The following is a 26750-nucleotide window of genomic DNA, read 5'->3' as shown; positions in this document are numbered from 1 at the left end:
AGCCAATGTGTCCTGATGAATATAATAAGAGACACTGAAGACTCAATCTTGCCAAAATCTAATTGAGCTGACCTTTTAAAAAAAGATGGAATTACCATTTAGGGAGCCAGATCTACTTGAGATTTAGTTCTGCAGAATACTGTGCTGCTTAGTAAAGACATTTTAAATGACCACTTTTATGCTTGGGACCGGTACAGTTTCCCAGTGGAAGTGATAACTCATTATTAGTATTTCAGAGGTTATTATATCAACTTGTATGAGAGTCTTTCAAACTGTATTGATTTAAATGCTGAGGCATTCATGAGCAGAGGCTCTCCATACAAAATGTCCTGCAGCTAAAATATTAATTTTCTTATTTTCATTACTTTCTTCTTTTGTTATCTTGAACAGAAAACTCATTTTCCACAGAGTAACCTGTCAGGGTGTAATTACACTATGAAACCATTTCTTACAGAATCTATGTTTGCATTAGCAGTCTAACCAGAAAACTCAGGACAATGTTAGCACTAAGTAAACTGCATTGATTCAAAAAAGCCAACCACAAGCAGTACCTGTAGGGCTTGAAATCACGAAACTTCTAGGAGTAAGCACAGACATCAGAAGAACTTTCTTTCCATTTCATACCTTACAGAAGGCAGCAGCAGCAGGTTTTCATTTCCAAGAAAAAATCCAGGAGAAAAGATGCAGATAGTCCAAAAGTTGTTCTATCCTGTAGGTAAGTGATGCTCAACCTTTCTAAGTTAAATCTTGCATTCAGCCTAACTGCTTCTAAATGAATAGTCTTCTGATTCAAAACAAAATTATTCACCACCTCAAAACCAGAAATTTCTTTCCATTTCCAGGGGAAAGAGATAAAACGCTAAGTTCTCAGAGAAGGCATTCCCAATACCATTCCAACTTAGGCAAGCAGCATGAAATCAGAGGTTGACTAAATCCAAATCTCACACAACTAGAAAAATCAAGCTTCAAAAATAACAGAGAAATGCATGTGAATGATGTCTTAAACAAGCAGAACACATTTTCTGCTATTTCACAGCAGAAGCAATATGGACTAATCTGTACAAACTCATTGACAACAATGGAAAAATGTGAAAGCAGTCTTGCTAATTTTCAGTCCAGTTGTTATCACAAAAACTTCTTTCAGACAAAACCAATAATGATTAGATGTTTCCTGCTCTTTTCTTGGTGTTCTTGTAATGCAGTTTCTGAAAAAAAACTGGAATAATCTTGCTTTCAGACTCAAAAAAATAGTGGTAAACTTACACTTTCAGAGGCCATTTGACTAAGGCTGAATCAAGCTACAGGTACAGAGAAATTACTTTTCCAACTCTAATAAAACTTTCTAATTCCCACTCCAAAGAGGGGAAAAATAAGGAAACACAACAGTTACATGATCAAATTGATTTTATTTATTCTGCAAAACAATTTTTGCAGGTTTTTTTTTTGTTGGTTTTTTTTTTTTTTTTTTTTTTTTTCTCAGAAGCAGATTAATTATCTCCTGAACCTCAGGAATTTCAAAGTGTTGAATTTATTTGAAATTATTTGATAATTATTTGTGATGGAAAATTTCAACCCAGTATTTACAGTTATTCACAAAAATGAAATCAAGAACTCCTTCTCAGCAAACAGCTTTCAAATACATCTTCAATATTTTTCACAGGTAGCTCAGTTGGCATATAAAAGAAACTGTGTCATCTCAGATGGTTAGCTGTCAACATTTGTTTGCACATACACAAAACCATGCATATTTAATATATACAGATCTAAGGGGAAAATGGAAGATAAAGAAACAGTCATTTAGTCAATGCATATGATGCCAAAAGTCTAGAAAGCAAACTGTCTGTCTTCTTGAAGTTAGTGGGAAGGAAAGAGCAAGTACCCAAGACAATGAAAAAGCATAGATAGGATGGTATTTTAGGTATATTTGTGAAACTTATTTTAGCCTTGATGTTTTTTTAAACAAAGAAAACAAAGTATTCTGTATTCTTCTGTAAAATCTTTTACTGCGTAAGTTTTTACTCATGAAAACTCAAAATTATTGAGAAGAATAGAAGAGTATCTTTAGACAAGAAGTTGAAGACAAATTACATTTTGTTCTTTCCAAGTCTGGTGAAATTCTCTTCATCTCAGTTGTCTGATATGCATAAATATCTGGGCTGAAAGCCTTGACACTGATACTGATGACAGCAGCAATTCCTAACCAATTATGAAAAACAAAAATCCCTATGTGAGCCTACTTTTAATTTAACCCTGGATCTAAAACTATTTGTTTTATTTGAAATGTAAAGTATCTGTCTGAAGTACAAGAAACATCTATTTTAATTCAATGAAGTCACCCTGAAAATTAAGAAAACACCGTTCAGTACTAATAATTTCCAAATAATACCTTGGAGTCAGTTCTCTCAGGAAAGATATGAAGCCATACATTTCCACCCTATTAGAACCAGAGCAAAGAGAAATGGAAATAGAGACTGATGACATAAGGATGTATAAAGGATGTGCAGCACTTGAAAGTGAATTACAATGAACACACTTCACTCTTTCAGTATTTTAAAAATATAAAACAGTTTCACATCTAATAATGTTATTACTTAATTTCTTTTTGATTCAGCTTTTATTTTTCTATGGCAGATCCTAACTGTATCATGCAACAAAACAAATGGCATGTTCATATTAAGGGCACCATTTTAATGTTCCTTGATTTCGTGACATAAAAACGTTATCACAGGCATTTTTCTCTGTTTTAGATGGTATAGAAGACCTTTTCTTCCCTGTGAATAATTCACAGAAAGCCACATCACTTCAAAAGAATAGAAACTGACTCTTTATGACAGGGATATATGAACTAGGTAAATGCCCAAGCCATTGCTCAGAGCATGCCTGTAGCAGTATCATCACTTCTTCCTGGACAGGCACACTTAGCTGAAGCAATGACTTTTCTGTTTTCTTAGTTAAACTCAGTGGAGTTAAAGTCAAAGTCAAAAGAAAAAAAACTAATACTTGGATTCATTATGCATTAGAGGCATCTTTCTTTGTTAGTGAATAAGTATAGATTGTAGTGCCATAGACTGGTGTTTTATAAAAGGTTCCCAACACACCAAGAACCCAACATTTCTAAAAGAAATCCTGAAAGCCTAAGGAAGACAAATGCATATAGTCACAAACATTACAATATTTACTATTTTGCAATAATATACAGTTTTCTCTGTAATTTTGAATTCCAAAGCATGAAACACTCCAAGCTGCATCAACCATATCAATACATCTTTCCAGTGGAAAACATCACTTGGAGGGCTCTTTTAAACAAGGATTCATCTTTGCACTAAAGGAACACCACTCTAACGGAATCCATTTTGAGAATCTGTGACAACTTCAGCAGTGTCTCTTTCTGATGCTTCTTTGTTCAGGATCCATCTTCTCACTCTGCTCCTTAACAAAATTATCAATTTTGTTCTGTACAAAGGTAAGTGTACAAGAAGAACTTCCAAAACCAGTACGACATTTACTACTGTATGATGTAATACATCTTTTCACCATCTTTAGGTGAATTGATTGACCAATTCCCAGTTACATTACTGCTTGGGCCTTTGAAATATTTTTCCTTTAAAAAATGTTGGTACTATTTTTTACTATTTTTTTAAAGTTAAGTTTCAAGCTTTTTATGTTAAATACAAGTATATTTGAAATGAGATTGAGTTTAAAAAAGGTAAATTGATACACGTGCGATTTAAGAAAAGCCTAAACAAAATCAAAATTTATAATGTACCTACAGAAAAGCAATACGTAGACAAAAAAGGGATCATATGTTTAAAAGAAACCATAAAAATACTGTTCCAGTAAATAAAGTGATAAAATAACTTTTATCTTCTCAGATCTTATAACCTGTTCCCTTTATATGGTCTGAACATACAAATCTGGTGATTTTGTCAACACTCTTTAAAAAACAATTTTTTAATATATTTTAAAGAGAGTCCATCTTTTCTCTATGGATGAAGAATCAAAGGAATGGTTTGGCTGGTTCTTTTTTGTTATCTCATTCACCAGATTCCTGTATGAAAATATAGTTCAATATGTTGATATTTTTCTTATTCCTAATTCATATTAAACCCCTGAACTCTCCTTATTTCATTAAACTTATTTTATTCTGACTCCAAATAGATAGCTTTTTTCAAGAAAAAGGTGCAAAAATTAATACAAGTAATCACTGATACAATCAATTGCTGTAACCATATACTTCTTTAAAAAAAGAAAACAAATACAAAAAAACCCCAAAACCCTATAATCTCTGAATTATCACTACTCATTTATCATTAACCACTAGAATAAATAATCTGTGGATCATGTTATGTAATCTGCTGTGGTAAGTATTAGCATTACCTAACTGAAGCTAATAATCTCTGTGCTATCATGTTAGCAACAATACTGTAAAGCTACTGCAGGATTTTGCTACATGCATCAGTCAAAGATGTGGAAATACTCCCATGTTCACTCATTTAAAGTTATTATAAACATAATAAAACATAATCAAGTATTTGAAACTAATTTGAAATAAATTTTGGTGGGAATTTGGAGTTAGACAAGCAGCCACATTACGGTACACTGGGCCAAAAGGATCATGCTTGATCCCCACTACTCCCTCTGAATACTCAGCAGAAGAGAGACATTAAATTCCTGGGGTGGGGCCCACTGAGGGCTTCAAAGGTTTTTAGAGGACTGGAGAATCTCTCTTATGAGGAAGGCTGAGGGAGACTGTTTGGCATTGATAAGAGACAGCTAAGAAGGGACTTCATCAATGCCTATGAGTATCTGAAGGAAAGGTGCCAAGAGGATGGATCCGGGCTCTGCTCAGTGATGCCAAGCACCAGAATGAGGTAATGGGCAGAAATTGATGCACTGGAAGTTCCACCTGAACATGTGGAAGAACTTCACTATGAGAGTCACTGAACCCTGGAAAAATTGCCCTGAGAGGTTTTGGAGTGTCCCTCACTGCAGGATATTCAAAAGCTATCTGGACATATATATATATATATATATCTGAATAATGTACTCTATGGGACCCTACTTGAACAGGGATATTGGCCAAAGTGACCTCAGTGGTCCCTTCTCATTTTAAACATTCTCTGTTTCTGTGAAAAGGAGAGCAAGCTTTTCTATCAAAGATCAGTTTCGGAGAAATTAGGGCTACATATAAAGTCATTAAAATATGTTAGGCTTAAATGACCAGAACAGTACACCTGGTGGCAGAGAGAATAAAGAAAAGCTATGATTTATTTAAGCCATAATGAATTCACTGGAAATGCAGAAAAAAATATATTTCAAGAAGGAAAACCAAAGCAATTTCACTAATAAAAAAAACCCTAAAGTTGAATAAAATTTGTGAATTCAAACAACATTTGCTGGAAAGATGCTAATAGTTTTTATGTTACGGGATTACAAGATTTGTTATTCCATTCCAATTAAAAATGCAGCATAGTAATTTGAAGACATTTCTCTGCTTTTAAGATACTAATTTTTGGACTATTTAAAGAAAAGAAGTTAATGAAAAGAAGAAACTATACTCTTTATTATAATAAAAAATTACCAACATAAAAATAGAATTTCAACCACTGAAAAAATGGACACACACACACACTTGAGCTGGTCATTTGTTTTCTTGTCAGAGTGCAATGTATGCAAAAATGATCAGCATGAGTTTTCAGATACCCCTATCAATCAAATTAAGCAAATCTCATCAGGCACAGAAAAACAATCAAATGCTGCTCCTTACTACCTTGTTATTACTTTTTCTGCTCCCATCTGCTCTTGTGCCAGTATTACTGAAATTAATCATTTTATCCTTACAGGCAGACTCTGAAGCAAAGATCATGAATATTACAAATATATTCTTACTCTTTATCTCAATTTCACCTGACTCCACATGATTATCCATGCTTTTCTGAGGCAAACTATCAGACCACTGTGCCTTGCCTGAGTCAGAAACTGAAATGGATTTCAGCTAAGCCACCAGATTGGAGTGATTTTTGCTGGGCTTTTCCCACAGATCACTCACATTAAAGATTCTCCATGGCTTACAACACTTTTGAAGTAAGACCTGAGCTCACACACAACTGTAGCACAGAAAAGCACAAGTACATAAACTTCTGCAATAAGTGTGGAAGAGGAGGTCATGGAAAGGATAGGAATATAAATAGCATAGCTAGTTATATGGAATATATCCCTCACTAAGAAATCTTAGTAAAGAAAGTATTACAAAGTACAAATCTCAGTCTTTAACTTAAAACTGGATAAATGCCCCATTTAAGAAAGGATTACGTCCTTTCACAAGCTCTAAGATGCTTTCAGCTTTCTTCAATCTTATATGGAAAACATTTTAAATCCTAAGATATAGATTTTAGAAGAGAGCAGGAGAAAAAGATATATTTCACAACGCTGCCACTACAGAAAAACTGGAAACAGATGGATCTTATACATTGGTTTGAAGTGACCACATTGATCATCAACTAGCTGCACAATTAACTGCCTGGTTTAGAAGACCAGGATATCTTGACCCATCTATTTCATTTAGCAGACGCACACATGCTTCTGCTGGAGTTTAAAAAACGTCCTTAAAGTTTGACTTTGAGAGAAATGAAAGAATACATTATTGAAGCATTTACGTGGCACGGACCAGCCTCGCCAGATTTTCCAGCCTCTTTTATTGAGTTGGGGCATGGAAATACAGTAACCCCAACAAGAATCCCTTTCTCTTCAGCACACTCTCAACAAACTGTGAAGTCTCTCTCAAAGGCTCTTCTGAAACTGTATCATTAGATATCCAGTCTGTGAGGTAGCCAATGCTTCACAGTTAGGTTACAAAATGTTAACTAACAGACATGCTTTGAACAGACACTCCCAACTCAAAGGAAAAACAGTAATTTAATAAACGATTAGTAGAATTCTTCTCTAGGATTTCTTCAATTGTACTAGCATATGCAATTAAAAAGAGTAATTAAAATTGTTCCCTAAATTCAATGCATCGAGTGACCCCTACTGGTCTGTTAGAGACCCCAGCAAAAATACAAAATGACAAGAGCCATCACTCCAAGGACTGAACCTGAGCTAACTTGCATGGACGACCCTAAGGCTGAACAAGCAGACCTTATCCAAGCTACGGAATAACTAATACAGTAACTTAGTAGAGGCAAAAATACTCCAGTGCTTGCTATGGCCTTTTAAACCTTAATTCCTCTTGTTATTATAAACACCAAAAATTATCAAGTAAATGGCTTCAAAAGAACACTAAGTATCAATAGCTGAAAACCATATTATTATGAAGAATTTTAATTAAAGAGAAAAAAAACCTTAAAAACCACCCAGTAGAAACAAACTTTAGTTTAGTAGATGTTTCTAAATGAGAAAAATGTATACTTTCTGTATATTCACAATTGAACATGAATGGGAATTACAAGCCCCCATGATTCATATTTTGCTTGTTACTCTTTTTATTGTATATATAAAAAGCAAGTCACAAGAGCATTTAATTATTTGTCTCAATACTGCCTGCTTTAATGCCCAACTAATAAGTGAGGTAATCAATAGTGCTCCATAACACAAACAATTTATCAACTAATTATTTTTTTATTTTAATGCTGTAGGAGAATCTATCCAAGATCTTAACACTAATATGAGTACATTAACAGGAAAGTAAAAGAAGGGCATGGCTATTCATTTGAAGTGCTGAATGCTCTCTTGTATTTATAAACATATAAATTAAACACATATACACATACTTGGATCAGAACCCAGCTAGAATCAAGAACAAGGAAACAGCAAAATTAAGCTAAGCAACTAAATCTAGGACTAATCCCAACAACCTAATAAGACGAAACAGTGCTGATTCCCTCTTCTGAGGAAAACCTTTGCTTAGAAAGGTTAAGCAATTGCTCTGCTTCAAAATTCCTGCTAATTAAAAAGGAATATTATGTAATGACTGCAAGTTTCCATTGCATCTAAACTAAGTCAGCCCAATGTTGCTTCACATGTGCTCATACTGGCAGCTTACAAAAAAGGCTGCTCAGGAGTAGCTGAGTTAGCCTCCAGGTCCAGAGGAAAAAACCAGACCTCCAGCTGTTTCGCAGTGGCCACCAGCAGGCTGACTCTGCACTCTGGCTCTTACTTCTGACCACTAGTCAAGCTGTTGAAGCAAGTAATTATAGCCACAAGTTATTTTTAAAATGCATTCAACCAGTTCTAAGTTAGTACACCAAATCCTTAGAGCCTTCAACAGGAGCTCAGCATTTAAGAGATTTTATTTTTGGGAGCCATATTTAAATATTTACAATGTTACACAAAGGAGAATAAAAAGAATAAAAAAGGAACCAACAGTGACATGCTATAAAACATTTAAGAAGCCTGAAACTCAGCTGTTTTCTCATCAAACTATACACTGAACTTTTCTATTGTTTTCACTGAAATACTGAGTAATACAGCATTCACTGTTAAAGTATAAATTTAGGTATTATTCCATCAAAAGAAATACAACAAAATCATTGAGACTGAAAGACAAGAACTCCAAAGTCAAAGAATTCAAGAAATAATCCTGTCCATTTAATCAATCCCATTGGGCTTACCTCAAGTGATAATTAAAAACTTATTCCTCAAGATCTTTGCATTATTCATTAAGCAAGCATTCTACCATTGTTGAGGTTGGTCTCACTCATGTCTGATCCCAGGCCTTGCAAGTGCCCTCTAAACACAAAACTGAGCTAAGCTGAGCAGTGCAGTTAACTTGCTGAAGAAAAGGGATGTCATCCAGAGGGATTTTGACAGGCCTGACAAGTGAGGCCACATGAACGTCATGAAATTCAACATGGCCAAGAGCAAACATGGGTTTGGTTAACCCTCAGTATCAACACAGACTGGAGAATGAATGGGTTGAGAGCAGACTGGCAGAAAAGGATTTGGGCTACTGGTGAATAAAAAGTTGGGCACGACCCAGCAGTGTGCGCTTACAGCCCAGAAAGCCAGCTACATTGGCATCAAAAGCAGCATGGTCAGCAGGGAGGAGGAGGAGATTTTCCCTCTCTGCTCTGGCGAGATTTCACCTGAAGTGCTTGGATCCTCAGTGACATGAAAGACGTGAATCTGTTGGAGCAAGTCCAGAGAACAGACACAGAACTGACCAGAGAGCTGTAATATCCCTTTTGTGAAGAGTTGTAAAGGAAAAGAGATTGTTCAGCCCAAGACAAGGTGGCTCCAGGGAGATTGTTTTGTGGCCTTGCAATATATAATGGGGGCTCACAAGGAAGATAGAGACAGGCTAATTTTTACTAGGTTTGTAGTGACAGGACGAGCGACAACATTAAGCCATAATTTAAGAGCACAGATTTAGATTGGAAAAAAGGAAGAATTTTTTTTTTATGAGGGTGGTGAGACACTGGAACAGGTTGCTCAGAGAAGCTGTGATCTAATGAAAGGTGACCCCGCCCAAGGTAAAGGGTTGGACCAGATGATTTTTAAATCAAATTTTTCCAATCCAAACAATTTCACGATTCTGTTTTACATTTCTAAGCTGTCTATATCAGAAAAGGGCCCCAAGTCCATTGGGAACTTCAACTCCCTCTCCTTAGTAGTAGAAAGTAGTGCAATGCCAAAGCTATTACCAAGCCAGCTTCAGTACCAAACATACTACTATGACAGAAGGCTAACTGATTGAACTACAGCTTTTACCTGTTTTAGTTTCAAAACCCTCATCCCTGTACAGAAGTGCAAAACTATGGTTTGACTGCATGGGTACAAAACCAAATATGGCTGACTTGGGGATTTCCCTCCTCAGCTCCTTTTCTGAGTATGCTTTCATGGCACTTTGTCTCACTGCTCTCCACCAGCAGCTGAGTAGTCCATGCACGCACAGAGCTCTCAGGTTAAAAACACTCAGAAGGAGGTTAGTCGGTAAACACGTGAAATCTTGTGTCTCCAGTGCTTGCAGGATCCAGTGCTGGGGCCTCTGAAAGGCTGACAGTCAATATATGCCAGCCATAAGACAGCTTACCTGCCTACAAACTTGTATTCTCCGGAGAATGATAAATTAGTTCTCAATGCTTTTCTGCAAGTCTGCTCACAAATTGCAAATTGAATCATATTTTACTGTCTACAAACAAGAAATTAAAAATTTTTGTAATGTAGGAGGTAAAAATGGGTTTACAACTGGGGACCTAGTACATGTCAACTCATGTTGCCTACTTATCATGCTGCCCAGCATAACCTCACCCTGTTACCTTGGGAAGTATAGAAACAGCCTATTTGAGCTATGAGAAGTAAAAAAAAAAATATATATATATCACTGTAATCATATGCCTTGTCAATGACCACGATTCTTGCATACTATGGATAGTTAAATCACTTAGCATCAAACTCCCAACTAATGACAAAGACAGCAGTGAAATATGAGAGGTTTCTATTTAGTGTTCAGGACTGTGGAACATCACCATACTGCTGTGCATCCAATATTCTCCACCAAGCCTTATGTTTTAAGGTACTATTTTTGCTGAAACTGCAGAAGATTTTTTTGATGATTTCCATGGTGTGAAGGGTAAAAAGCTACATCTAAACATGGGCAATAAATGTATTACATACATCAAGAATGAAGATGAACTATCTGTGTAGCAAAGAGTAGAAAGACAGAACTAAAATGGCAAGTGATGGAGCACTATTCTTTGGCATTGCTGTCTTTAACTTCTGGCAAAGCACACCATCACATCATGGAATGTATCATAGCAGTGCCCAACGGAAAGCACATGTGAAGAAGCAAACAAGAACTCACTAGTGAGAGTCATCACACCGTGCCTCCTGCACCGGGGCAGAGACAAGATCTGTATTGCCAGTGAACGTGCAAGGAACATCAGGAAACGAAGATAATGCTGATGCTTGAGCAAAAACTGACAAAGCAGCAATTCTTACCACAAAACTAAAAATATGTACATAATTCATTAATAAAATGCAAGACTAGGTGATACCTACAGTAAGTTCTGCAGATAAAAAATTGTTCCCTACAAATCCCTCTGAAATAATCTTTAAAAAATAAAATTTTTCATCAGCTCCTGAAAATACTTGGGAGTAAATGGCACAAATTGCTTGCTTTTCTGTTATTTGTATCATTTAGTAAATCTGAAGAGCTTTCTACCTTGTATATCTATCTTGCAGTCAATTCTCATGCCCTTCAGATGAGACAGGATTGAGACGAAACATATCTGTAAGCAGGACCGGGATTAGAGACTCAGGTCTCTGATGGGAGTCCCAACCCTCCTGTCCCTGCACTGCTTTCTGCTTCACAACTAAGCCACCAGTCCAGTCACCTCTTAAATGCCACGCATCTAGCAAATTAAACACTTGAAAATACTTTCCTTTTGTGGCAAATACTATACACAGGAAGAGGCATACTGACTGAAGTAAGAGCAGCACTGAATTTTTGCAGTTTTTTGACTAGCTTATAGAGGGATATGTCAGCCCTGATGTTCTGCACCTCCCTTCATTGTTATGTACATTTACAAGTATGGAACCAGATATATGCAGTCCAATTCTGAAGCACTAAACAGGTAACATACCAAATGTAAACACTTTACTGAATAATATTAGCCAAAAGGAAAAAAACCAGAATTTTTACCTCCCAGGAACATCTGGGCCAATCAACAAATTACATCTTTTCTCTTGCATGAAGAAACAGAGTTGGAGAAGCTCATGATTGTTTAAGCAGCTGTTCCATTATGAGATGCCCCTACATTTCCCAGAAGAAGAGAAAGAACTACTCTGTGTGGACTCTTAAATAACAGTTTTTGAAAGCCACAGAATTTGTAAGAGATAAAAGATTAGGGATAGATACAAACAAAAATTTTGAAATAATGCAAAGGATGACTGACAAGGGTGGGCTCAAAAAAGGAGCTCTATGTTTCTTGGAGTTACCTGGCTCTTCCTGCTGTCTCCAGGCAGGACCAACTGTACTTCTTACTCTTGACAGAAACTTCCAAGCTTCATATAGACAAAGCTTCCATACCCTGAGGAGTGTTCTGGTGCTCTAGTATCTTTAGGATTCAGCACCACAACATAATTACCCCTGTACTTCTGATGGACAGGACAGTTAAGATCATATAAGACCACAAGACTGCCAATACACACACCGACTGCCTCTGTTATTGTTACTCGGGATTGTCACAGTTCCTACTTCTGTTTCTATTTTGTTTTCAATCTAAAGAGCTCCTTCACATTGATCAGAGATCCAGAAAGCAATGTATGTGCTGTATGTGCTCCTATGTTGCCTTCATTTGTCTACACTTTTTCTCATACACTCGCATGTTCTTAGCATGCAGTACCTAAACTGGACACACTACTCCACACTTAAAATACATTCCACATCATTGACCTTTTTGTTACACTTATCTTTTGAAACCCCAATAAGTGTTTGCCTTGTGGTCTGGCCATCCTGTGATGCATGATAACCCCCAGATCCTTTCAGGAATAACAACTGCCTAATCTTTTGGATGTTACTCCGTGTAACTGACTATTTTTTGACAAATACAACACTTAGCACCAGTTCCTATTGAGTCAGCACCCCATTTTCCCTTCTTAAATAAACTTTCCATCTTATCAAAATTATTTTAAATTCTATTCTTGCTGTCCAGCATGTTCACAGTCACTTCCACCCTAGTGTTGATGGCAAATTTGAATAAGGATGTTCTCATTCCATCATCCACAACACTAAAACATCAAGTCATACTGGAATTTGAACAGACCCTTCAGCACTACAACCCAATAAATCCCTCCAATGTTGATATATGTATGTGCTTCTGTGTATCTGTACCCATAAACATGTGTGTATGCATGCCCATCTAAGTTTGACCCTATCTGAATATAAGGATATTACACTGACCACAGTACTTTGTTGGTTTTGATATTGGTGTAGAGGCAACTGATTTAGGTTTCCTGGTGTATAAACAAAGCCTGTGATAACAGCATGCTCACTGGATTTACTAACTTGTACTCTACACAACTATCCCTAGGAAATCAGGCAGACATGTTTTACTGATGCTCAAGTAACAAAGCCTAGTACACTGTAAAAATTTACAAAAAAAATTGTTTTAAGAAGTCATCCACAGAAAACTTCACCAAGAAATATAAGCAAAATATGCTTCCAAAAGTTAGCATCAAGCTTAAAAAGAAACTGGTCATAACACAGAATTATTCTGAGGAATTGTATAAAACAACACTATTTTTATGAACATATTTAGGAAAATATGTTCAGAAAAGGAAAAAAATGCAGGCTCATTATAAAAATTTGCTTAGCTATGCAAAGCTGCTAACCAAATGTGAAAGCTATTGCAGGAAAGGCTGTAGCAGACTTACACAGACTTGCTAGCGGGGTGCTCAGAGTTACTGAGCTGTCAAAAATTCCCCAGGTAAACATAAAAAGAAATAGTTTGTGGTGAAGCATTTTTATAAATTCCTCAGAGATACTTTAAATATTAATATGTACATATTTTAAAACAGTTTTTTAAATATTAAGGCATGTGCATGTATACTGTGTTAATGTAAGATTGAATAAAATCTATTCTTTCCACAAGACTCACTTCAAGGTGTGGGGTTTTTTGGGTTTTTGTTGTTGTTGTTGTTTTTGCTTTTGTTTGTTTTGTTTTTTTTGTTTAATTGTTTTTTTTTTGTTTGTTTTTTGGTTTTGGTTTTTTTTGGTTAGTTTGTTTGGGTTTTTTGATTGGAGCTTTTTGTTGTTTTTGTTTTGTCTTGTCTTTTGGTTGTTGCTGTCTCTCCAGAGAAATCCTCGTTAACTCAAACTAACATGTTCAAAATAACAAAATCCAATGATCTGGCAGTTTTTAAGAACCGATTACTGACATGGTTTTGAATGTTTCTTAGATGAAATCACTAACTAACACCTTCACATTAATCGATTGGTGTCAGCAGAATTCTGGAGAGCTATGCTGCAGGCTCCAACACCAAAGTAGTAATCAATTAAGGAAGTCAGCTGAAAAAAATGATGCAAAGATCAGAGTTGTCAATGGCAAAATAATCTCATCTCAGTGGTGTCAAAGGAAGAGTAAAAAAATGCCACATACTTACTTCATAGTGTAAGAAAATAATTACAAACAAACATTTAGTAATCAAATCATTGTCAAATAAATACATCAATTAAAATCTATGAAGGAATTCTACAGGAATTCATCTTTTAGGCTATATTTATGTAATTTTATAAAAGATACATGTTAGAATAAACTGCACAAGCCTTTTAATTTCATTTTTTTTACAGTATTATATAACATACTTGCTAAAAAAACCCAAGGATTTTTATTTAGAAAGTATTAATACTTCAAACAAATGGTAAAAAGGTAAACACCAAAACAATATACAACCAATTTACTTATTGGAAACTAATTAAAATTTTTACACATTTTACGCCCTTTTTAAATAGGGACAAAAAATGCCACTGTTCTTCTGCTGTATCTCTCATCCATAAATAACACTGAAGCACAAATAACACTGCTTTGGTGAGCTGCTAATTTCTTGGACCTGCTGAGTTAGCAAGGATGTCCACAGCGGGGTGCCGAGAAGGGCAGTGTTAAATACTATTCAAAATAGGGTTCTCATTTCTTCATACTCTTTGTTTGGCTATCACCATCATGAGGGCCTCCACCAAACATGCCATAGAAAGCTACCTGACACAATCTGTAGTGCATTCTTTACCTTCCACAAGCAAACCATCAGAATCTATTAAAATTACTTTACGCCGATAGCACTAGAGACATGACAAATCACAGGCCAAGAGTCAGATACCAAAGAATGTGTCTCAGGGCGTTGGGGCCAGGCCCATTTGCAAGCAAATGATATTGTGCGAAGCTGGCATGCTCAGTGCATGACAAACTGATGCAATTTCAGTACTGTCGGAGAAGCTGGGTGAGATTTCTCTGATGCTGGCTATGGTTAGTGTACAGAATTGTGCAGAGTTCCCAGATTTGAATCACTTGGGGCCTGAAAGGGCTTCACTTGACAAGTCACAAATAATTACACTACACTCTTTCTATTGTACTCTATTACTTTGCCCCTTATCTCTAGGCTTTGAGCACTCATGAACAAGCAAGGTCGCTTCTATTTTGACCATGATGCAACAAAACATTGTTCTTTTGTGATATGATAAATAAAACACAGCCGTGCAGACTAAACATTTTTATCAGGTCCATTTTCCACTTTTATAAGCAGCAACTTTGGGAGCTTGTTAGAAGAGTGGAGGTTGGAAATAACCATGCAGGCAAGTTCATGAGCTTTTCACTTAGGAGTGTGATATAGTTATCTCGTTATTGTAAAAACTCATTTGAGCAACAGGGCATTAAGTTCTTAGCCCGTAACAGATAACAGCTGTATCTGTGATTACTTTAAGCAGGTTTTTACCCCCTTTCAAATCAGCAACTTTTGACAATTTAGTAGCAAAAAATAGCTTTGAATGTGCAGTATGTTACCATTTCTTTCCTAGACACAAAACTAACATTTTCCTTATCAGTTAACAAAACATATTATTTAAATACTCAAAAAAAAGTTTTGTGTAAGTGGTATTATCCTGGCCACTACTTTCAAGAAGAGTAATGCTAACATTCACAATGAAAAGAAAAGGAAAAGGAAAAGAAAAAGGAAAAGGAAAAGGAAAAGGAAAAGGAAAAGGAAAAGGAAAAGGAAAAGGAAAAGGAAAAGGAAAAGGAAAAGGAAAAGGAAAAGGAAAAGGAAAAGGAAAAGGAAAAGGAAAAGGAAAAGGAAAAGGAAAAGGAAAAGGTAGTGACTTTCATGGTTTAAGTACCAAAATTCTAGTCATCTTTTCTTAGCTTACAGAACAATTTATTTCAGAAGAAATTTCCTACTTTCTCCCACTGGCTAGACAAAAAAATCACTTCTAATTTAGAGTTCTATACTGTGAACCAGATGATACCAGGTTTTTTTCACCCTTAAAACTATGTTTAGAGGTTTTCTAAAGCTGCTATTAGATACAAACCTGGAAAGGAAAAATTCAAATATGAAGACTAAATGCACACAGAGAAAAAATTATTCTAACAAGAACCTTCAAACTGTTTCTGATCTCCATTATCACATTCTCCTTATTTTACAGATAAATACATAGTAGCAAGTAGGTAAAAAAAATTAAACGTTAAAAGATGACTTTGCCACAAATGCTGAACTTTTTACAAAGTATATTTAATCTCTAATTCAGGCCAACATAAGGACTGGGTTGAGAGGACAAAATTACTATCTGAAATAACACTCTCATCAAGCTCTTGCTGAATTATTTTAAAAGACACATAAAAATATTCACTCTCTCTTCTCAAATAGCAATAGGAATTCATGGCAAAACTTGGATGTCTGATATTGAAACATTTCTGACAAGGGAAGGCAAAACCAAAATAAAGAATACGTTTTAATAGAGAGGACAAATATGAAAAGGAAATTTTAAATAAAAAACCCTAAGAAAAACCACAAAAAAACCCAAAAACCCAAACATCGAACACCAAACCAAACAACAAAAAAATCCACCCCAAACTCAGCCATACTTCAGAATCTACTTGAGCTTTCTAGTTACCATGTAAGACGCAACGGAGCAAAGACACTATTCTTACCAACCACATAGTCACATCTACATTCTGAGCACTCAGCAAAGGCCTTTGGTGTTTTCTATCCAGCACCAAAAATAGAGGTTTTCAGTAATTACTGACTTTTTGTGCTCCCTCACTAGAACATAAATCCAGAAGGCAGGTCTTTGGCTTTCAGTGAGAGAATGAATCTCTAATTAGAAACCAGTTTTCAAATGTTCTCAATCTTGTTTGTAAGAATGAAACATTTTGAAGTTTTACAAGAAGTATGCCATCACAGGAGATAATGTTTCTTAGAATTTGGAACAAGTAAAAAAAATAATAGGCTAATATGTTCTCTGATTCTATAATGGCATAACTTTCAAATTCAATGTTTATGTGCATTTTTTTCCCGAATATCCATTTTGTATTTATCCATATTTAAAGCAAAGCTAATATTTTTATTACATTCCCTGACCTTACCATAAATTTACTAGTTCATTAATTTATTATTAAACTGAAGACATATTACTTTTTTTTTTTTTTCTCCACATCTTAAAAGAACAAGAAAATCAGATAGTAATTACCATCACAGCTCAACTGCAAGTAAGACACATGATCAGGGAGTCCTATTCCTGGTAAGAACTTGATTACCCAACAAAAAGTAGAGAAGAGAATCTATGCACAAAGAAAGAGTCCTGTGCAAAGCCAGAAGTAGAGGCAGTTAGCTGTATTTCTCAACACATGTGGTTCTTATTCATAAAAGCAGTATTGTAATCAATGCAGACTTGCTGCTGAACAATTGATTATTTCATTACTTAATCAAGACTTTGTTATCCTTTTGTAAAAGATTATAAAGAAAACTTTAAATTTCATTATTTTCCAATGTGAAGATACTGTTGCACTTGAATGCCTCTTGCTCTGGTATAAAAAGGGGTTCTATTTATTAAAAATGAATCAATTACAGGAGAGACAAGAAATATAAAAAATAAAATAATGATCAGCAATTCTTATCTTACCATTTTAAAGGTAGCCTAGTGGAACAAAAGATTTTCACAGAAGTTTTATACCATTTTCACTTTATTAAAGAATTAAGTACTCAAATAGTAAGAATACCTTTTTGGATATGCAATGCTTTTCATAGCATGTCATCAAGAAACAACTATTATGAAGTGTAGGCAGCCCCTTTCAAGAGTGACTTTTCAAACTCTATGTAGCATGTACATTAGTCCATAACCGTCTCATAGAGGCCCTGGTGATGTCACAAACACTGTGACATCTAAATAAATAATATATTAGATGCAGGTTGTAGTGGAGATTTGGCTGTCACTTCTCCTAAATTGCTAATATGCTTTGAGAGCAAATTCAACCAAAATAATCTTCTCACATTTCCTATTTATACACTCCTAGAACTGAAGGTTTTTTTGGACGAGAGGTGGAGCTCTCACTGCACCAACAGAGGAGGATGGAGAAGAAATATTCTTTGTTTTGACTCTGGCATGGACTTGGTGCTCCCTACTCAATGGTATGCTCCTTTCGTCTCATCTTATTTCAATGCCTGAAAATATACATCGATTGTTGTGCCCCAAACACATTATTAAAAAAAACCAAACCAACAAACCCACAACACTAATTGGTTTATGTAATGTGAATTTTATAGCACAATATATAGGTTGAAATATTAATTTAAAAATGACTGCTCAGAGGAAGAAGGTATTCATGCTCTAGCTGCAAGACTTATCACCATGACATCTCAGAATAAATGTATTAACAGGCTACATACACTTCTCCTTTCATTTTCTATTAAAAATACAACGCCACTTTCAAAAGGAATGACAACACTTATTTTGTCTTTAAAATCCCCTCACAGACTGCTCTCCAAACCACAAAAATTTCAGGCTTATAGAAAACTGAGAGTGAAAAGTTGATACAAGTCCTCATGTAATTCCTGTAAACGCAAAAAAAAAAAAAAAAAAAAAAAAAAAGGCTACTGATAGCAAAAGTATTCAGAATATGGTGGCTTGAAAGCCTCCATTAGCACACTTCTATAGTGGACATCTAAACTAAGTATTTCCACTGTACCTAAATGCAGCACTGAAGTTATCCCACCAAGCACTTTGCACAGAAGCACCTCTTAGTTATCATACAGTGAAATTTGAAGATAACTTAATAAATGCCATAACAATGGTGAGTATTTATCAATTAAACCTGGAATTAATTACATCAGTGCTAGATGGTGCTAAAAAATTCAAAGACCAATTAGAATCTCACTGCAGTAAGAAACACAGAGAAATTGATTTCATCTTCCCTCATGTTGCACTTTAAAGCCTGGTGTACTCTCACTCCTGGATACTGAAAAATGTACTAATGTATTATGAAGAATGAATGACTTGATGCTATCTGGAAACATCACCAAGAGCAGTTAAGTATGAATCCTCTGATGAAATAATTCCACTGATAGTATTACGTTACTAACAAAATTTTGTCACCAAAACTTCCTAAAGATACAATGGAATTCAAACATATCTATTGTGATCCAAGTCTGAATGTCCTGCTACCTCCAATCTTTCTGAAAATCTAAGTTCCTCATTAAAACTGCAAACCAGTAGATACTGTGAGACAAACGGGTAACTGATGCTTTGCAGTCCTAGTGTACTGACAGATTGTGTCAACTTTTGCTCTTTCAGATGGAAAACTGATAGAGGGAATCATGCAGCTGCTTCTCTACTCAGCTGTCGACCCTCCCATCACAAATAAAGCAAAAGGTATTTCCTGCGCAGAAAAATCTTACATGGCCCTTTTCAATAAAATTCTGTGATTGATTCCATGTGAATCAGGGGAACAACAGCAACTGGAGATCACTGGAGCTATATGTCTCCATCTGATCTGTCCACAGCTCTAACTGTCCTCTGTGTACAAATTCAGCCAGTTTTCACCTTGGTTTTACCTATGACTAGTTTCTGCCTTAGCTGCCATTGCATGCACTGCAAAATTATTTGTGCCTGTAGGTTCCCACTGCATACCAAGTGGTTAGTTTTATATCACTGATGAAGTCTGTCAAACAAGAAAACTGACTGGAGGAAAGAAATTTAATCATTACTGCTGAAAAATGCACAAGTTACTCACTAAAAAAAAAAAAAAAAAAAAAAAAAAAAAAAAAAAAAAAAAAAAAAAAAAAAAAAAGGAAAGAAAAAAAGTATCAAATTACCAAGTCTTTTTTTCCCCCTAACACATGCACCTTCACTGGAACATCAAATCCACCAAAACCAATGATCAAAATAGCATTTTTCTGGCATTACAGAATCACTGACACCTGTCAAATTATCTTCACCACCCTGCAGGAGAGAAATGCATCTGTAAAGACCTACTCTGTCTCCCTTTTAGAGAAACCAGGACACTTGACACTAAGACTGTAAAAAACTCTAATTAGATCTAATAGATCGAATACTTCCGTTTAACTTCCTTGAACTTGGTGTGCCACTGATTTCAACAGTACTTGTGACACAAGGTTAATACATGGTGAGCTTACAAAAGCCCAACTGGCAAGCAAGTAGTCTTCACACTGGCAGATTTCATACTCAAGGCACTCAAAACCTGTTTGATTTTTCAAACCTACCAAGTTTACAAAGTCTAGAAAAGTGAAACTGAAAGGGCTAGAACCATAATACTTTGAAACCTTTTTACACAAACTCATAATTATTCCCTCCATACTTTGTAACTAAAAAATTTTTAACCCCTTTATAGCTTGCTTTTGTGGCTTATTCTAGGTCTTCGTGGAAGAACAACTAAAAACTTCAATTTTTGACTCTATGTACATTTATTTTAACAGTAAAGAATGCTAAAGTACATAAACTATACCAAACTAGATCCTTGTGGTTTTATACTTCCATAGAGAGAAGTACAGCCTTATAATTAAACTGCTGCTTCTATGGAGGTAAAGCCAATGGATTTTCAAAAAACCCACATTAGTTTTTTGATGTTACATGTCAGATCTTGCTTCTACATTTGCAACTCCAAGAGCAATTTGGAAAGTAGCACTGGAAGTGTTAATTAAAAATGCAGTAAGCACTTGTGTCAGTCAAGTATGCCCTCTGCTCTACAGCACATTTAAATGTATGTCACCTTGACCTGCAATATACCACTGTAAAATTTTTTTGGTCAATATAAATCAAATGTACACTAATTTATTCAGTAAGTTTCCTGGGATCTGAATCAACATTAGAAATCTAACTAGTATTTATTATTCTGTTATTGACAAAGGGAGCATATTTAAATGACAACAAGAACACGTGGGTGTCATTTCGAAGTTGAATTGTTCTCTAGGGACATCCTTAGTAAGCGCCTACATTTAAAGGTCATTCACTGCCAAATTATGAACAACTGTTGCATTTATTAGCACAGGCTCAATAGTTTAGAAGCTAGTGTCATCAATTTAAACTGACAATGAAATTTAATTGTCCACCAAGAAAACTGACATTTCCCATATTCTGTGTTTCATCATTTTATGTATACTCCAAACAGAACTGGAACAAGTGCCAAGTTTACTCTGTGGAGTTTTTTCAGGTTTTTTTGTGAAGAAGGAAAAAGACTTTCAAGATTTTCTATCAGATGAATAGTGCTTTAGAAAAGCTGAGCTCCTGAAACAAACACTTTTGAAAGAACTGTGTTTCCCACTTACTGACAGAACCCAATCTCAAGCATTGCATTAAAAGATTTTTCAATAATTTTTCTTTCTAATCTTTTATGTCCCTAATATTTTATATCTCTGGTCAAGATCCCCTTTTCTATTTCTTAATTGCACTGTAGTTTTCCCTCTGAAAACTACTTTCTAAGGCAAGTAATTTCCATCCTCTCTGAAGAACTGATAAATCTCTGACCATTCCGCTTCCCAAGTGCTGCCTAGCCACACCAGGGAAAAAAAGAAAATAATCTGAAACAATGGGCTTAATCTGAAAACAAACCAGTAATTAATTCCCATAAAGAAAAGGACAAATATCCCTTCTGAGTCTTTTCTTTCTAGGAAGTAACACACAGTAGCAGTTTGCATCCAGGAGAACTGGATTCTGTTCCACTAAAGATAAGGAACCACAAATGCAGGGATGCCAGAAAGCATGTTATGGTTGCAACGCAGAGCCTCCAGAGAGGAACAGCTCTCCCTTCAGTCTCTCATTTCATCCAGGCCACCACCTTCACTGTTTCTAGCAGAGGCGTCAGGACAGCCATCACCACTCTTCTCAAAAAACCACTCTTGACAGCTGCTTGTCTGCAATGGCCCCGGCAGTCACAGTGCAGAAGGCACCCTCTGTAGCCCACTGGCATGTGACTGGGCTGGTGGGCAGTCAGCAATCTTCTATCTGCTTCCATCATCCTTTTCTGCTCTTAGTTGCATAATCTCTGACAGTTCCTTGTTCCAGCTACTCCAGTCCAACAAAACACTTTGATTTTGAACAAGTTAGCACATATGGGAAAGACAACAATAAAATTATAAACTGTGTAAAGTGGTACTTCTGTTATAACAGAATTGCGTAACAGTTTCAGTAAGAAGGGACTTTTAAAGGTCATCTAATCCACTCCTTCTGCAATGAGCAGGGACATCTTCATCTAGGTCATGTTGCTGAGAGCCATCGAAACTGGCTTTGAATGTTTCCAGGGATGGGCCATTTGAATCTCTCTGGGCAACCTGTGCAGGGTTTCACTATCCTCACTGTAAAAAACTGTATTCTTTATGTCTACTCTGAATCTACCCTCTTTTAGTTTAAAAGCACTCTCCTTGCTCAACTGAAAAAGATCTTCCAAAAAAGCCTGTCTTTCTTAAATGCCCTGTTTATTGCAAAAATGGAGAACAGGAGTCCTCTCTTCTTCAGGTAGGACATACGAAATCTCTTAGGCTTTCCTCACTGAAAAAGGAAAGCAGAGGTGCTCCATGCCTCTGGTCCATTTTTTGTGACCTTTCTCTGGACTGATTCTAACAGTCCTCTTTCTTGTGTTAAGAACCCCAGAGCTGGATGTGGCAGACCCCTTCCAGGTGGGGTTTCACCAGAGCAGAGCAGAGGGGCAGGATCCCCTCCCTCCCCTGCCCACACTGCTCTGGATGCAGCCCAGGACACGTTTGTCTTTCTGTTCTGTGAGTGCTCATGGCTGGGTCATGTCCAGCCTCTCACCCACCAGCACCCCCCAGTCCTTCCAGCAGGGCTGCTCTCAATGCCCTCATCCCCCAGCCTGGGCTGATGGTGCAGCAAGGTGCAGCACCTTGCACTTGGCCTTGCTGAATCTCATTAAAGTCCCACAGACACACTGCTGGAGATTATCCAGGTCCCTCTGGATGGCATCCTGTCTTCAGGAGTGTCATCTGCAAATCTGCTGGGGGTGCACTCTATCCCTTTGTCTATGTCATTATTGAAGATATTAAATAACACTGGTCTCCGTTCACACCCCTGAGGGCACCACTTGCCACTGATGTCCATTGGAACCCTGAGCCATTGACCACTACCCTCTCAATGTGACCATCCCACAAATCCTTGTGCATCTGACAGTTGATCTGCAGAATCCAGATCTCTCCAGTTTAGAGAGAAGGATGTTGTGGGGGACCATGTCAAAGGCCTCATGGAAGTCCAGATAAAATACTTCTGTAGCCCTTCCTCATGCACTGATGTAGCCACTCCATCAGAGAAGGCCACTAGGCTGGTCAGGCAGGACTCACCCTTGGTGAGCCATGCTGGCTGCCTCAAATCTCCTCCCTGTCCTCCATGTGCCTTGGCAAAGCTTCTAGGAGGATCTGTCCCATGATCTTCCCAGGCACAGAGGGAAGACTGACAAGTTGGTAGTTTGAAAGGTCCTCCTTTCTATGCTCTTTAAAGATGGGTACTTTTTTCTCATGTAAAATCCACCTGGGATTTTACATGGCTTTTTAAATATTAAGGAAAGTGGCTTAGCTGAAAACTACATCAATTCCCTGAGGACTCTGGCACACATCTCGCCAGCATCAATAGACTTAAGTATGTTCAGCTGCTTCATGACCCCTATAATCTCTTACAACTTACTTCCCCATTCTCTGCCTTGCAGTCCATCCACTCGAAAACTGTGAGAAAAACAGATTGCAAGTGAAGACTGAAACAAAAAGTTAAGTAGCTCAGTCTTTTCTTGTCCTTTGTTACCAGTTTGCCAGTCTTGTTCATCGGGACATATTCTCTGACCTTTAAACCAAACTGTTTGAAATGCTATTATTGTAAAGCTGATGATGAAAACTAACTTAAAGTGAACTGCATGTATGATTTCATAGCCAGTACAGAGAAATGGTAAGCTTTCATTAACCTCAGTTTTGCTGGGAAGGAGGAACCCCTTGAATTTCTGTACTTACACAATACTCATGCAAATTATTTACATAATCATAAATTGGCAATTACATTGGCATTAGCCTTTCTCATTAATTGTCCATAAGCCCTTTAAAACTCAAAGAACAGACACAACATTATCAGAGCAGTTTTCAACGCCCACTCCTACAAGCATGCCCAAGCCAGACAAACTTCAGCTACAATTCCTCATACAGCTTCATGGTCAGCACAAAGTATGATCATGTTTCATATGGGATGTAGACTAGAATCCTCTCACCTGACTATAATGGCAAAATAATCATGCAGGATAAACTACCAAAATCTACTGAACGACAGCAACTTTCAGATCCATGAGAATGACTCACCACCAGCAAATGATTTGAGAGGAAAAATGCAGTAACAATCCACAGTGTTGTAATAGAACATGTTCACACTCACAACATTTTTTTGGAAGACTCCTAGAATTACTTAGTTTCATTTCTGATTTCTTTGAAGCTTACACAGATTAACACTTATGAAATTTAAAAACCCAAATCCTCTAGACAGCACAAGTAGCAGAGAGTGTCACATTTAAAGAAACAAAAATTTAATAAAAGCAAATACTAAAATAAACATTACTATGAAAAATCCCATTTGTGTAATATGCACATCGTAGAAATCACTCTGTCATTTCAACTAACCTGCCCAATTAGGATGTGGTGGGATCAGTCTGTGCTTTTGTAATTACACTCAATCACATTCAGGCAAAATGTTTTAAAGCCAAGTCCCCAAAATGACACAAGTATCTTGTAAGGAGTCACATTTAAGATCATCCAAGAGACAAAAATATTAATGTTGTCACAGTCCCACATTAATACACACTAATAAAGTGGTTTAACTTTTGCAAGGCCTGCAAACACTTGCTAGCAGTGAGGACCAAATAATATGCAGCATTAAGTATAAGGAATATGAACATGCTTCATGGAACTATGCCTACATGGATTAATCTTCCACAAGTTCTTCTAGGTTCAATTTTTTTAAAACTACTAAATTAATATATTTAATATTTTTTTTTTTAAATAAAAGCTTTGATTATCTACTTTCAGACAGATATCTTGGGTTTTGGTCCACCTGTCCCCACCCGGGACCATGTGAATGTGTTACTGTCCTACAGTTTTGTGGGATGAAAAAACTACTGGGAACAAAAAGGACCTCTAAAAATTGTGCAGACTAATCTGCTTGTTCAAGGAGGGTCAACTAAACAGCTAGTTCTCCAGGATATTGTCCAGGCAGGTTTTGAGAACCTGCAAGGATGGAGACTTCACAGTCCTCTGGGCAACCTATACCAGCGCTTGACCACCCTCATGACAACAAACCAGTTTTGTCTTATGTTTAAAGGGTGTTCCGTGTTCTGATGCTTGCCCACTGTCACCTCTCCTGTCACTGGGGACCAACACAGAGTCCGGCCTCCCCTTTTTGTCCATTCAGATCATCAGCACACATTGAAGAGACGCCCCTGCCGCTTTTATTCTCCAAGACGAGCAGTGCCAGCTCTCTCAGCCTTTCCTCACTCAGGAGATACTCCAGCCCCTTCACCGTGTCCGGACGCCGCCGGGCCGAGCTGCCTCTCCTGCCTTGCCGGTCTCCAGCCGCTGCCGCCGCCGCCCGCACAGCAGAGCCGGGAGGCAGCAGGTGTCCGGCCGGGACCGTCCCCGCCGTGCCGAGAGCGGCAGAGCAGGGGCGGGCTGCGCTGGGCAGGGCTCGGCTGGGCGTGGAGAGGCCGGGCTGGACAGTGAGCTTGTACACCAGGGCTGGGATGTACAGAGCACGGCTGGGATGGCTCTGCAGGGCAGGGCTAGTCAGGGCAATGCTGGAGAGGGCAGGGCAGGGATGGGGAGAATGGGGCAAGGCAGGGCAGAGCTGGACAGGGCTGGAGGGGCAAGGACGGGCTGCGCTGGTCGGGGCGAGGCCGGGCCGGGCAGGTCGGGGCTGGCCTGGGCAGCAAGGGCAGGACGGCCCCGGCACGCTGATGCCTGCCCGGCGCTCCAGCGCAGCCCCCGCTGGCCGCCGGCACATGGTGACCCCGAGGCGCGGGCGTGCTCCGCCCCGGCGCACCTCACCGTGTATCCCCGCTCCAGCTCGCTCTCCTCGTATCGGAAGGACGGGATGAACACCTCCATGCCGGCTGCCCTCACCGCAGCGGCGCCGCCGCCATCTGCGCGCCCCTCACGTGACCACCCGCCGTCACGTGCCAGGGGCGGCGCGGGAGCCGCGCTCGGCCCCGCCCCCCGCGCGCGGCCGGCGCGAGGCGGGAGAAGCTTCCTCTGGAAAAACGTGGTTTAAAGCAAACGGTGCTCGACAGCGTCGGCTTCTGGCTCAGCCGGAGCTGCACCACCACTGCGGAGCGCACAAAACACGGACGGGAAAAATCTAACTTTCAGAGAGATGAATTTATCCACTTCAAATTCACACCGCAGCTCAAACCTGAATGACAGAATCGTTAGGTCGGAAGAGACCTCTGGAGATCATCCAGACCAACCCCACGCCAGGGCAGGGTCACCTGGAGCAGGTGACACAGGAATGCATCCAGGTGGGTTTGGAAAGAGGGAGAGAGGAAGATCCAGGTCCCCCCTGCAGCCTGTTCCAGTGCTCCGCCACTCTCAGGGTGAAGTTCTTCCTCAGGCTGAGGTGGAATTTCTTGTGTTCTAGTTTATGGCCATTACTTCTCACACTATCATTATGCACTACTGAAAAGAAATTCACACAATCTGTCTTTGAGGTATTTATATGCGTTGATGAGATCCTCTCAGTATTCTCCAGACTAAACAGGCCAAGCTCCCAGATTCTCTCC

At 37.9% G+C, this 26750-nt stretch overlaps 1 protein-coding gene across 3 annotated transcripts in view; it reads right to left on the bottom strand.

Annotated features, from left to right (window-relative positions):
* The window catches only part of SNX24 (sorting nexin 24), an 88158-nt gene extending 62001 nt beyond the window's left edge, over window positions 1-26157 (bottom strand). The window contains exon 1 of one of the 3 annotated variants that reach the window (XR_008842618.1): window positions 26020-26132. Coding sequence is in view for 1 of the 3 variants with exons in the window: in XM_056514669.1 (XP_056370644.1) it covers window positions 26020-26079 (60 nt within the window). In the remaining 2 variants the exon portion in view is untranslated. Of the gene's footprint in view, window positions 1-26014 lie in introns of all 3 variants that reach the window. The other 2 variants (XM_056514669.1, XM_056514670.1) reach the window with 2 other exon arrangements.
* Window positions 26158-26750: the final 593 nt, after the last annotated feature.

Source organism: Oenanthe melanoleuca, chromosome Z, assembly GCF_029582105.1.
Source record: "Oenanthe melanoleuca isolate GR-GAL-2019-014 chromosome Z, OMel1.0, whole genome shotgun sequence".
In the NCBI taxonomy this organism is placed as follows: Eukaryota; Metazoa; Chordata; class Aves; order Passeriformes; family Muscicapidae; genus Oenanthe; species Oenanthe melanoleuca.
Note: the sequence above shows the minus strand (reverse complement) of the source record. Positions and strands in the feature narration are given on the sequence as shown.